Source organism: Arvicanthis niloticus, chromosome 18 (assembly GCF_011762505.2).
Source record: "Arvicanthis niloticus isolate mArvNil1 chromosome 18, mArvNil1.pat.X, whole genome shotgun sequence".
Lineage (NCBI taxonomy): Eukaryota > Metazoa > Chordata > Mammalia > Rodentia > Muridae > Arvicanthis > Arvicanthis niloticus.
The window spans coordinates 31,370,443-31,382,091 of record NC_047675.1 but is presented as its reverse complement, the minus strand read 5'-3'; the positions used below and the strand labels follow the sequence as shown (position 1 = coordinate 31,382,091).

At 51.9% G+C, this 11,649-nt stretch overlaps 2 protein-coding genes across 3 annotated transcripts; one reads left to right on the top strand and one right to left on the bottom strand.

Moving 5' to 3' along the window:
* Positions 1-79: 79 nt before the first annotated feature.
* Fbxl8 (F-box and leucine rich repeat protein 8) lies at positions 80-4,687 on the bottom strand. Its single transcript, XM_034522825.2, has 3 exons — positions 4,527-4,687; positions 2,208-2,397; positions 80-1,377 (listed from the first exon to the last, which is right to left on the bottom strand). The coding sequence occupies exons 2-3, from the start codon at positions 2,357-2,359 to the stop codon at positions 405-407; spliced, it is 1,125 nt and encodes a 374-aa protein (XP_034378716.1). The 5' UTR covers positions 2,360-2,397; positions 4,527-4,687; the 3' UTR covers positions 80-404.
* Tradd (TNFRSF1A associated via death domain) lies at positions 4,598-10,311 on the top strand. Of its 2 annotated transcripts, none has more exons than XM_034522827.2 (5): positions 4,598-4,728; positions 8,191-8,349; positions 8,891-9,168; positions 9,249-9,441; positions 9,586-10,311. In XM_034522827.2, exons 2-5 carry the CDS (start codon positions 8,199-8,201, stop codon positions 9,894-9,896), a joined length of 933 nt encoding a protein of 310 aa, XP_034378718.1. In that variant the 5' UTR covers positions 4,598-4,728; positions 8,191-8,198; the 3' UTR covers positions 9,897-10,311. The 2 variants fall into 2 exon arrangements, with proteins under 2 accessions (XP_034378718.1, XP_034378719.1); XM_034522828.2 differs by lacking the exon at positions 4,598-4,728 and adding an exon at positions 4,773-4,797.
* The last annotated feature ends 1,338 nt before the right edge of the window (positions 10,312-11,649 follow it).

The window sequence follows — 11,649 nt, the reverse complement described above, 5'->3', positions numbered from 1 at the left end:
AATGTGGGGTCGGGCTGCCCTTCCAGCTTTTGTGTATTCCCTGCCCTCTCCTTCACGGCTGACTCGAGATCACAGGACGCAGGAATATTAAAGGCTTTATTTACTTTACACTTACCCTTGACTCTTGGCTCTTACTTGTGCCTGCCCTCCCCCCCAGCTCTGGGCCTCAGAGCTAATGCGAGTGCACAGAGAGGAGGGACAGAGACAGAGAGGTTGAGAGGGCTCGTGAATATATGGTGCCCGGGATTGGTCTGGATGCTTTCATAGACTCCAATTCCCAAGAAGCACCATGGTCAACGGAGCCCCTAAAGAAGAGGCTAGCATCTGGGGAGAGCCTGTGCAACTTGCTTAGGCCTTCCCTAGGCTTCGGGTTCGCGCGGTCCTGGAGGGGTGAGATTGCCCAATCACCGAACCTGTGTGGGCAGCCAGGGATGCGGCTCACGCTTCAGTTTGAGCGTATAGCTGCGCAGGCGCGGACAGTACGCGCGGAAGGCGTCCAGTACCGAGGGTCTCACTACGCAGAAGCAGTGTATCTCTCTCAAGCCCGCGCAGCGCGCCGCCAGCTCCTCCAGCGCGGTGTGCAGCTCAGTGGAAGCGGACGCGCGCACCTCGAGGGCGCGCAAAGTTTTGGCGTAGTGGCGCGCTGCAAAGCGCACGGGTCCTACTGTGTCACCCGAGAGGTTGAGACGCAGCGCAGCCACTGGTACTGCTGGTTGCAGGATGCGCGTCACGGCCTCATCTGGAAGCACAGGCTCCAGGTCCAGCTCCACCTCCAGCCCGGGATGGTGACAACTTAGCGTCGCCCAGGCTTCGTCAGGCAGAGGGGAAGCACGAGCATCTTCGGGGCACGCACACCTCAGTGCCAGAAGTGCAAAAGGGGCGCGATTCGGAGCGGCTAGCAATTCCAGCACGGCGCGGGACATACTAGCAAGATGCAGTCCAAGAGCGCGCAGGTGAGGACAGGCCTCCAAAAGCTTGAGCACAGAGGTGGGCTGCACGCTGTTCACCAGTGCATGGTTGTCCAGGAAAAGACTGCGGAGCTCGGGACAGCCACCAGCAGCCTTAAGCACCAGAGTGTCCTCCAGCGTGTAGGGCAAGTGGCGCAGGTCGAGGTGGTGCAGTTGGTGAGCAGCTCCGCAGACTGCGTGCACAGCGCCCAGGATGTCACGGCCTGCATCAAAAAGTGGCTTCTCTCCGAGGCATTCCAAGCGCAGGCCTCGAAGCCTTGGGGCTCGGCTGGCCAGAGCAGTCAGCAGCTCGGTGGCCGTTCTGCGGCTGGGCTTCTTTGAAGGTTCATATTCCAGCCTTAGGTTGTGAATGTAGTCCAGGCAGGCCGACAGATATGGTGGCAGCAAGTCTTCCAGCTCACAGTCACAACTTATGTTAGAGCGACACAGAAAGGAATTAGCGGTGTCACCGTGAACTGGGAAATAAACTTTTTTTTAAAGTTAATGTTTTGACTTGTTTGTCTGTATATGTGTGTGTAGTTGTTTTACCTGCAGGTAGGTCTGTGCGTCACAGGTGTGCCTGATGTCTGAGGAGGCCAGAAGTGGGTGTTAGGATTCCCTAGAGCTACCTAGAGCTAAAATTACAGCCAGTTACCTATGAGCTGCTGAGTGGGAGCTAGGAATTGAACCCAGGTCTTCAAGAAGAGCAGTCAGTGCTGCTAATTGAGGAGCCATCTCTATGTGTCTCTCACATTGGGTTTCATTGGTCCCCATTTTCCTCCGACAGGAATCTCCATCCTATTTTTTTTTTTTTAGAAGACTTCAGAGGTTTCTGCCTGAGGTTGAACCCCTTCCCAGCCGTGTGTGTGTGTGTGTGTGTGTGTGTGTGTGTGTGTGTGTGTAGTATTTAAGGAAGTAGGCATGCTCAGTAGTCTGTGGAGATGGAGCAGGACCTCCAGACCCAAGTGATTAAGTCTGTAAGCCTCAGTTTCCTGTCGGTGCAAAGGAGACACTACTCTACCCACTACGGGAGATTCTTGTAAGGATTAAATGAGTTAATTTCTGTACAGCACTTAGGATACTAGTTGGGGGCTTGGGACAGAGCTCACTTCTGCCTAGCAAACGTGAGACCCTAGGTTCAATCCTCTGTACGGAAAAAAATAAAAATAAAAAGATAATACCAACTGGTATATAACAGGCAGCCAACGAGTGTGTCTTCAGGTATGAAGATATCTGAGCGAGCAACAGGAAGCAACTCACCTAATGCTTGTATCAGACCACACGGCACTGTTGGTGACAGCCGCAGCCCAGGCTCTGCAGACTCTGGCAGCTACAGCACGGTCCCTGAGAGGCAGATCACGGAAGATGAGCGCCAACACTTCCTCTGGCAGCTTTTCAACCGGTTCCCCCATAGTGTGGCTGGAGGGGAGGGGCCTGCCGCTCCCAGGGGCTGTGAGTGAAAGACAGAGTCCCTGGGCTCAGGAAGGTGGATGTACTCTTGTGCACAGTAATACTGGGAGCCTAGGGGGCGCTATATGGTCTGTAGAGAAGGCAGACATCCCATGCTGTGAGATGGCTCCACAGATAAAGGCACTTGCCCCCAACATGGATGACCTGAGTTCTGCCCCTGGGTCCCAGGGGATGAAAGAAAGAACTGATTTCTGAAAGTTGTTCTCTGGCCGGCAGTGGTGGCACACTCCTTTAATCCCAGCACTGGAGGCAGAGGCAGGCAGATTTCTGAGTTCGAGGCTAGCCAGGTCTACAGAGTAAGTTCCAGGACAGCCAGGGCTGCACAGAGAAACCCTGTCTCGAAAAACCAAAAAAAAAAAAAAAAAAAGAAAGAAAGAAAGTTGTTCTCTGACCTCCAGGAATGCATGCCTACCCGGACTAGAGCACTTCCATACACACACACATGTGAACAAACAAACAAAAAGTTTAGAAAACACAACAAAAGAATGGGACTGGAGGGACGGCTCAGCAGCTACCTCGGCTGTACTTGCAGAGGACCCAGGTTCGCTTGCCAGCACCCCATATGTGGCTCACAATTGTCCTTCATTCCAGTTCCAGAAGATCTGACGCCCTCTTCTAGCCTCTGTGGGCACCAGAGGCACACACCATGCACATACATGCGCGCAAACACTCATACACATAAAATGTGTAAATCTAAAAATTATGTTTTTAAGACAAGGTACTGAAGAGAGAGCTCATCGGTTAAAAGCATTTGTTGCTCTCAAAGAAGGTAGGAATTTGGTTCCCAGCACCTCCGTAGCCTGTAAAAACTGTCTACAGCTATAGGGTTAGGAGATCACGTCTAGCCTCAGTGGCTCTGCACGCTCATGTGACACAGACACACGTGTAAACCCATACACATTAAATAAATTAGTTAATTAAAAAAAGAAAATGTAGAGGTCTCTGTTCAGAACATTAAATCTCCCTAAAGGGTTAAAGGTGTAGTTCCAGTGGTTGTGTCTACACACACACACACACACACACACACACACATTTTCTCATCTCCCCTCTCTTCTTTTTCTTTGGCTGGTATTGAACTTGAGATACTCCTGCCTCAGTGGTTTGGTTTTTCCTTTTTTTAAAGACAGGATTTCACTTTGTAGCCTTGGCTAGCCTGGAACTCCCTATGTAGACCGGGCTGGCCTTGAACTCACAGAGATCCACTTGCCTCTGCTCAGGAATGCTATAGCTAAAGGTGTGTGCCACCAAGCCTAGCCCTCACTGGTTCTTCAAACTACTTTCTCATTTGTTGAACAAATGAGAAATAGATTTCAAGTTGAGGAATCCTGTTCAGTAGAAACTGACTGCTGGGTAAATCAGGTGCGAATCTTAGACAGTATTTTTGTTGTTTCTTTCTTTTTGTCTGAAATGACAAGCCAATCAGGAAGTGATGATGCACATACGTGGCCCAGAAGGGGAGGTTCCTTTACACTGCCTCCACCCCCTGGAAACGGACTGACTTCCTGCATGCTTTCTGTGACAGACCTGTGGTAAAATGCTTGTGGCTCTGTCTGGAACCGGACCACTCTGGCACCTCGAGGGGCAGTTGTTCAAGTTAGGACCTTGACCCTTGAGTAGCCCTGATTCCTGCTAGGTAATAAAGATGGAACCTTGCAGACACACTCCAGAGTTTGGAGAGGGTGGGAGTGTTGGAATCTGCGTTTTCTCTGAAGTTGCCAGTTTTGCTACAAGATGCTGTGAGGTTTTTGTAAAGGTTCACGCCACTTGCCGTTTAATTTCCCCGTGACTTCCAGGCGTATGGTCTCTTGTGGAATTTACCTCAGGTATACTCTAGAGTTTCGGATACTCTGAGCTAGGCTTGTCCTGGAACCATGGCACCCCATTTTCAGTGCTAAAGACTAGCAGAGATTAGGTTATCAAATCAGATTCCTAGGGGGCGCCAGAAAAATTCTCATCTCCGGGAGATGCCCTCTGATTGAACCCCAGGAACTGACTTAATTTGGCCGCTCTCACTCTGGTGCCCTTTCGGCTTCAAAAACTCCAAGCCGCTAACGTCCTATCCAGTGGGCAGTTCGTCCCGTCATCTAACCCTGGGTGTCGTTATCTTACCTGCTCAGCGGACTAGATGGGCTTTGCCCGGAGACAGGGGACTGGCCACGGAGGACAAGCTAGGTCAGGAAGGAGAGGCCCTGGGCGGAGAAGGCGGGACGCGCGGGCGGACTCGGCGACTCGGACTGGGGCACCGCCCCTGCGTCTCCGCGCACACCCGGAAGACGCGCGCAGCGGAGCCAGGCGAGTGTGTGGCGGCCAGGTTAGTGCGGAGAGTGGGTGGGCTCCCTCGGTGCAGCGCGAGCAAAGAGGGAGATCTGGCTTCCCGAGGGTGAGCAGCGCGCGGTGGTGACACGCGGTTGCTGGCCAGCTAGTGGCAGCGGCCGGTAGGACTGTTTTGGTGGGAGGCGCGAGGGACTTTGGACCTTCACCTTCTCTTGGTTTCTTGTCCCAACTAAAGGTTTCTGGTGGGTGTCAGGGCCCTGCGGATGAGAAGGATGTGGCTGCAGGGCTGGCCGGGAACGGTTCTGAGAACTCTCTTCCTGTCTGAGCCCAGTCGTGCACGAACCCCCAGCTTGAAGGCGGGGTAGTGGGCAGACTGGGAACCTCCCTCTGCCAGGTCGCGTACTGCGCAGCCAAGCGCAGCCAAGCAGGGGGCGTGTCCTGATGGTCTGGGAATCTCAAACTTTCATTGAGTTGGGAGTCAAACCCTCCCACCTAGCCAGAAGTGGGGCTACCTGCGGACTGTTACATGTTAATGAGATCGGGCATCTGGGTAGAGGCGTTTGTTCTGGAACCCAGCCTAGAAGCCTCCGGGTGGGTGATGGAGCTTTCAGTGGAAGGATGCCTGAGAAGGAGTCTTCCCCCCCTCCCCCCCACCGGCGACAGGGTTTCTCTGTGTAGCCCTGACTATCCTGGAACGCACTCTGTAGACCAGGATGGCCTCGAACTCACAGACACCTGCCTTCTCTGCCTCCTGAGTGCTGGAATTAAAGGGGTGCACCACTACCACCCGGTTCTGGGAGGGATTCTTAAGGAAACAGTGAGATACCAGTTCCCTCCATCTTGTCTGTCCTATTGCCTCACTTCTCCAACTCCAGCGGACTCCAGCGCGGCCATTTCCTATATTTGCTCAATACTAGTGAATTTACATATCGATTACTCTGCCATCTCCAGCCTTCCAGTACTTGTACCTGATGAGCCTGATGGATGGTACCCCGACACACACCAGTACGGTTCCAAGTCTTTTCTTACCCCTTGGGATGGGACCATATCCATCGGATAGAAGGATAGGAAAGTGAAGTAGGTGTTTCAAGAATCACCGTGCTACTTCTTAGGCGTCCTTACTTGTTTTATACCTCTAGCTGAAGCGTTTTGCCGTGATTTGTTGCCTTACGTTTTACAAAAGCCGTTTATGGGCCGGGGTGGGGCTCAGTGGGTAAGAATTTGGCTACCATCCACAACGGCTCAGGGTTCAATCCCAAGTACGGAAGCGACTGGAGCTCTGCCCTGTAGGACAGGCTGGCTTCACTTCCTGGTGTCCTTGCCCCTGGTTCCTGAGTGCTGAGGTTTCAGGTAGGATGGCATCACCTCAAGTTCCACTTCTCTTCTCTTTTCTTCGTTGTCTTTTTGAACCAGGATCTCACGGTGTAGACCAGACTGCCCTCAAACTCAGAGAGCTGACTGACTCTGCCTCCCGAATGCTGGGATTAAAGGCATGCTTCATTATGATCCACCTCTGCTTTTTTTTTTTTTTTTTTTAAATAAGAAACATGTCTCTTAAATATAAAGTAGAAGATATTGCTTAATACAAAGAAAATTAAAATCACCCCAACCTGCCCAGAGATAAGCAATAATTTTCAGACTGTTTTAGTAAATATATGTGTATTAGTATATTTTCTGATGGAAGAGGAGTTTCAAAGTCTATGTGCCCTAGCCAGGCAGTGGTGGTGCACGCCTTTAATCTCAGCACTGAGTCTGAGGACAGCTTGATCTACAGAATGAGATCCAGGACAGCCAGGGATACCTTGTCTCAAAAACAAACAAAAACTCTAACCAACAACCAAAAACAAGCAAACAAACAAACAAAAAAACCCTGCGTCCCCTATGCTTAGACCTAGATAGGGCCATGAAGAATTCATCATTTCTCTCTACAAGGTCTATATGATGCCCTGCCCAGGTGCTTTCTTCAACCCTCCACTAGAGGTTTAGAAACAAGATTGTGACAGGAGATGGATGGAGTGATCCTAACATTGATGGGCTCTGCTCTTACGTGGACAGTTAGGGAATTTGTGGAATGACTTAGCGTACACGACTGAGCAGTCAGAGCTGGGTGGATCTGTGGTTCAGAGTATCTTTTCTAAGTGGGCATGGTGGCACATGCACTCGGGAGGCAGAGGCAGACAACTCTCTGTGAGTTAGACGCCATCTTTCTATAAAGGGAATCCAGGTTAGCCAGGGCTTGCTATACAGAGAAACCCAGTCTTGAGCCCCCCCCCCCCCCCAAAGAGTGTCCTGAGATGGAACAAATGGCTAACAGTTAAGAGCACTGTCAGCTCTTCCAGAGGACCCAGGTTAGATTTCCAGCACCCACACCGTGGCTCACAACCACCTGTCACTCCAGCCCCAGAAAGTCTGATGTCCTTTTCTGGCCTTCATGGGAACCAGACATGCATGTATTACATAGGAAATGATGCAGGCAAACCAATAAAAAAAAACAAGAGTGTATGTCCTGCCAGGTGTGGTAGCTCATGCTTTTAATCCCAGCACTGGGGAATTGAAGCATGCAGATCTCTGTGAGTTGGAGGCCAACCTGCTTTACACAGTAAGTTCCAGGCCAGGCATGTCCATCATAGACATAGACCCTGTCTTAAAAAAATAGTATGTCCTCACCTCTTGGCTTTATCTCCCTCCATGTAGACTCCCTCCTTCCCTTAGGTAGGTTCTTCCTAAGCAGGAGCCAGAGAACTATTGTGTCCCTCTAATTCCACACCAAAGATGGGGGAAGTTAGTGCCTCTTCCTTCATGGTCCGCCCAGCAATGCAGAGCTGAGTGTCATTAGTCCAGTTTGAGCCTGTATCAAGTTCTGACTGGTTCCTGAAGAGTGGTGAGTGGGGTATATAGACTAGCCAGCCTTGCTTTCACATTCGAACTGGGATCTAGGCAGGGATGGTAAGGTAAGTGAAGGTAAGTGGCGGTGCTTTTGACCTGCAAAGGCTTCGGGAACTTAAGTTGAAGGGAAAGCTAAGACACGAGTCTGGTTGGTTCTGAAGCAGGAGCACCATCCAGAAGAAAATTGGCTTTTGTCAGCTTTAGTAAGAGAAACATATTGGCCTAGGGCCAGCCGGGCAGTGGTGGCGCACGCCTTTAATCCCAGCATTTGGGAGGCAGAGGCAGGTGGATTTCTGAGTTCGAGGCCAGACTGGTCTACAGACTGAATTCCAAGACAGCTAGGGGTACACAGAGAAACCCTGTCTTAAAAAAACCTAAAATAATAAAAAAAAATAGCCTAGGGTCTACTTTCGGGCCCACCTCTGTTCTGCTGTTACTGTGACCTTAGACTTTTTGTCTGAGGCAATGGAGGGACAATCCTGGATTCATGTTGAGGTTGAGTTAGGCAGGACTATGAGAAGAGTCAAGAGCTGGGGACTCTGGAACGACAGCTGGACCACGCAAGACTGGATAGCTGTCTCCAAGTCTGGAGATGATCTGTTTGCATCTCTAGGAGGCAAGATGGCAGCTGGTCAGAATGGCCATGAGGAGTGGGTAGGCAGTGCATACCTGTTTTTGGAGTCTGCGGTGGACAAGGTGGTCCTGTCTGAAGCCTACACAGATCCCAAGAAGAAGGTGGCAATATACAAGGCTCTGCAGACTGCGTTGTCAGGTGTGTGGCTGGACAGGTGCAGTGACTCTGGGACTTTGTGGGAGGGACTGCGATTGAGGGCCCACTTTTTTGCTTTGTGGATTTAGGCTCAGACACCTTTAAGAAAAAGAGTATTTGGGTAAGGGGTTGGAAGAGGGATGAGGAGAGAGGGAGCACTTCCGGCTGTGTGGGGTCTGCAGCCTTTCTTTGCTTATTGCGCATGTGCCCTTGAGTGCAGACATTTGTACACTTGTCTGTGTCTACCAGAGATCCACCTGTTTCTCTTCTAAGACCACCTTGCTTTGCATCCGTCTGGGCAGCCAGTTCTCTTTGCTACTAATTGCACGGTTCCGTCTTCTCTTCCTCTCCCACTGCAGCATTCCTTGCCCATACTCCTTCTCTAGTACATACCCTTTCTGTTCCCCTTCTGGGAAGAGAGCACTAGAGGCTGAATTTGGGGGTTGGGAGAGTAGGCCGACTATGGCTTAGCTTCCTCCTCTGGCTGCTTGGAGAAAAGTCGTGTTTGGGGGACAGCGAATGGCCTGACTGCTCGCCTCCGCAGAGAGTGGGGACAGCCCTGACGTACTGCAGATCCTCAAGATCTACTGCAGCGACCCTCAGCTCATCGTCCAGTTGCGTTTCTGCGGGCGCCTGCTGTGTGGCCGCTTCCTCCAAGCCTACCGCGAGGGGGCGCTGCGCACCGCGTTGCAGAGGTGCATGGCCTCGGCGCTTGCCCAGGAAGCGGTGCGGTTGCAACTGGAGTTGCGTGCTGGTGCGGAGCAGCTGGACAGTTGGCTGGCCGATGAAGAGCGCTGTTTGAATTACATCTTAGCCCAGAAGGTGCTGCCGTCTGTAGTGAGGATGGGATGGGCGGGGATTTGCGGCCCAAAGCCGCACTTACGGTGCACCCCTTCGCGCAGCCCGACCGGCTCAGGGACGAGGAACTCGCGGAGCTGGAGGATGAGCTCTGCAAACTGACGTGTGACTGCACTGGCCAGGGTGGAGGCACACAGGTAGCTCCAGCGGGTTCGAAGTCCCTGGTTTCCTCTCCGTCCGAGGAGAAGCCACTGCCGGCCGCCTGCCAGACTTTTCTGTTCCATGGTCAGCCCATAGGTGAGGTTCACCAGCAGAAGCTGGGTCACCAGCGGGTCGATCTGAGCTGGAGCAGGGCTGGGCCCAGGTATCCGCAGGCAGGTGCAGGAGGGTGCGGGCTCCAGGGAACCGGTGTTCACTCACCTCTCCTCCCTTCCTCCGCAGTGAACCGGCCACTGAATCTGCAAGACCAGCAGACGTTCGCGCGCTCAGTGGGCCTCAAGTGGCGCAGGGTGGGGCGCTCGCTGCAGCGTAGCTGTCGAGCCCTGAGAGACCCTGCCCTCGACTCGCTGGCCTACGAGTATGAGCGCGATGGGCTATATGAGCAGGCCTTCCAGCTGCTGCGCCGGTTCATACAAGCCGAGGGCCGTCGCGCCACACTGCAGCGCCTGGTGGAGGCGCTGGAGGAGAATGAGCTCACTAGTCTAGCAGAGGATCTGCTGGGCCAGGCGGAGCGGGATGACGGCCTGGCCTAAGTCTAGTACTGTGGGAAAGGGCGGTCAACCAGTCTTTGGAACCCACGGGTGGCTGTGGGGGGGTCTTTTTACTGCGGATGTTGCTACTGCTGTCCACTTTCTATCCGCTGGACTTGGAGAGCATACACACTCCCCTACTTAGCTGAGCTGCTGGAGTGGATCTAACTGCTCTTCCCGCAACCCCCGCCGCCCCCCGGGAGCCAGGCAAGCACCGCAGGGGTGCATCACTGATGATCATACAAAAAGAGGATTTCCCCCCCAAACCCACTAAGTACCCGGACCTTCTGAAACCTAGATGTCATTCAAGGTGCTACAAAAACTGTCCTGAGCAGGATGCACGATTTTCCCGGCGCTTGCCTCGTACTCATCGTGGGACCTAAGCACTTTGCAGAGAAAATAAAATGTAACCCTTTTACAGACTTGTGGAAATACCGAGGTTGGGGTTAGTCCTGGTTGGGGTTAGTCACCTTCAGTGGAATAGTGAGCCAGGTGAAGTAGGGAGTGGGCAGGGTTCTGAGTACAGCAGGCTCAGGCGGGATCTTGAGGAAGGTGAGAGGGAGGGGTTGCTTCCTGAAGGATAACGGGGTGGGGTAGGGTTGGTAAACCATCGGATACTTTGGGGTGTGTGCGTGATCTTTTAAGTGTGTGCTTAAAACATCTACGGTATGCCTGAATTAGAAAATTAAATTAAAATTTCAGCCAGGCGGTGGTGCACCGCCTTTAATCCTAGCATTTTGAGGCAGAGTCAGGCCCGCCTGGTCTACAGAGTGAGTTTCAAGATAGCCAATCCCTGTTTCTTTTTTTTTTTTTTTTTTTTTTTTTTGGTTTTTCGAGACAGGGTTTCTCTGTTTAGTCCTGGCTGTCCTGGAACTCACTCTGTAGACCAGGCTGGCCTCGAACTCAGAAATCTGCCTGTCTCTGCCTCCCAAGTGCTGGGATTAAAGGCGTGCGCCACCACCACCCAGCCTTGTTCCCTGTTTCTACTGAGGTCTTTGCATGTAGCCACCCGTGGCCACAAGTCAACTGTGTTCACCTCAAAGGGGGGCTGGGAATGAAAGGGGAAGGAGGGCGAGAAGAGATGAGGCCAAGACAAAGTTCTCTGATCAAGGCCCCAAGCTTTAATGTTCAGCTCTCAATTTAAAGGGGAAGACCCAACCCACAACCCCTTCTGGTTTCAGATGGGTGGGATAATCCATAGTCCGTTCCAGGTCACGGCCAGAGATGTCTCTAGGCAAGCCCAGGGGCAGTTCTGCTTCTGTGTTCTGGGCAGCCAAGGTGGGTAACTCCACCTAGATCCTGTCACTTGACCTTGTTGTGGTAAACAAGGTCTCTTCAGGCTTGCTCATGGTGGGGGGAAGGTACATTTGCCCTTGTTTCCATTGAGATTGAAGCATATAAGATTCAGACATTTTACATACCATGTGGCCTTCAGGAGGTTGAGGCAGGAGGATTGCTTCAGTTTGGAAGCCAGCATGAGCTACATATTGAGACAGCCCCCACCAACCAAAAAAAAAAAAAAAAAAAAAAAAAAGCAAACAATCTGGGCTTCCCCACTCTCCCTGCCCCAGGATTTCCAACTAGCTTTTATTGTTACTAAATTCAACCTTCAAAGTTTATTTAAGGTGGGAGGCTAGGCCAGTGAACTTAATTCTGCATTACACATTTGTGGTAGTGGGGATGTAACCAAGGTCCTGAGGAAAGTTCTACCACTGAGCTACATTCTGCCTCTTGGTTTTTTTTTTTTTTTTTTTTG

Bases quoted from the DNA above. Each gene is read 5' to 3' on its own strand.
- Fbxl8 (XM_034522825.2), bottom strand. From the start codon at position 2,359: ATGGGGGAACCGGTTGAAAAGCTGCCAGAGGAAGTGTTGGCGCTCATC. The intron at 1,378-2,207 runs GTGAGTTGCTTC...CTCTAACATAAG, and splicing joins TGGTCTGATACAAGCATTAG to TTGTGACTGTGAGCTGGAAG.
- Tradd (XM_034522827.2), top strand. From the start codon at position 8,199: ATGGCAGCTGGTCAGAATGGCCATGAGGAGTGGGTAGGCAGTGCATAC. The intron at 8,350-8,890 runs GTGTGTGGCTGG...TCGCCTCCGCAG, and splicing joins TCTGCAGACTGCGTTGTCAG to AGAGTGGGGACAGCCCTGAC. The intron at 9,169-9,248 runs GTGCTGCCGTCT...CCCTTCGCGCAG, and splicing joins ATTACATCTTAGCCCAGAAG to CCCGACCGGCTCAGGGACGA.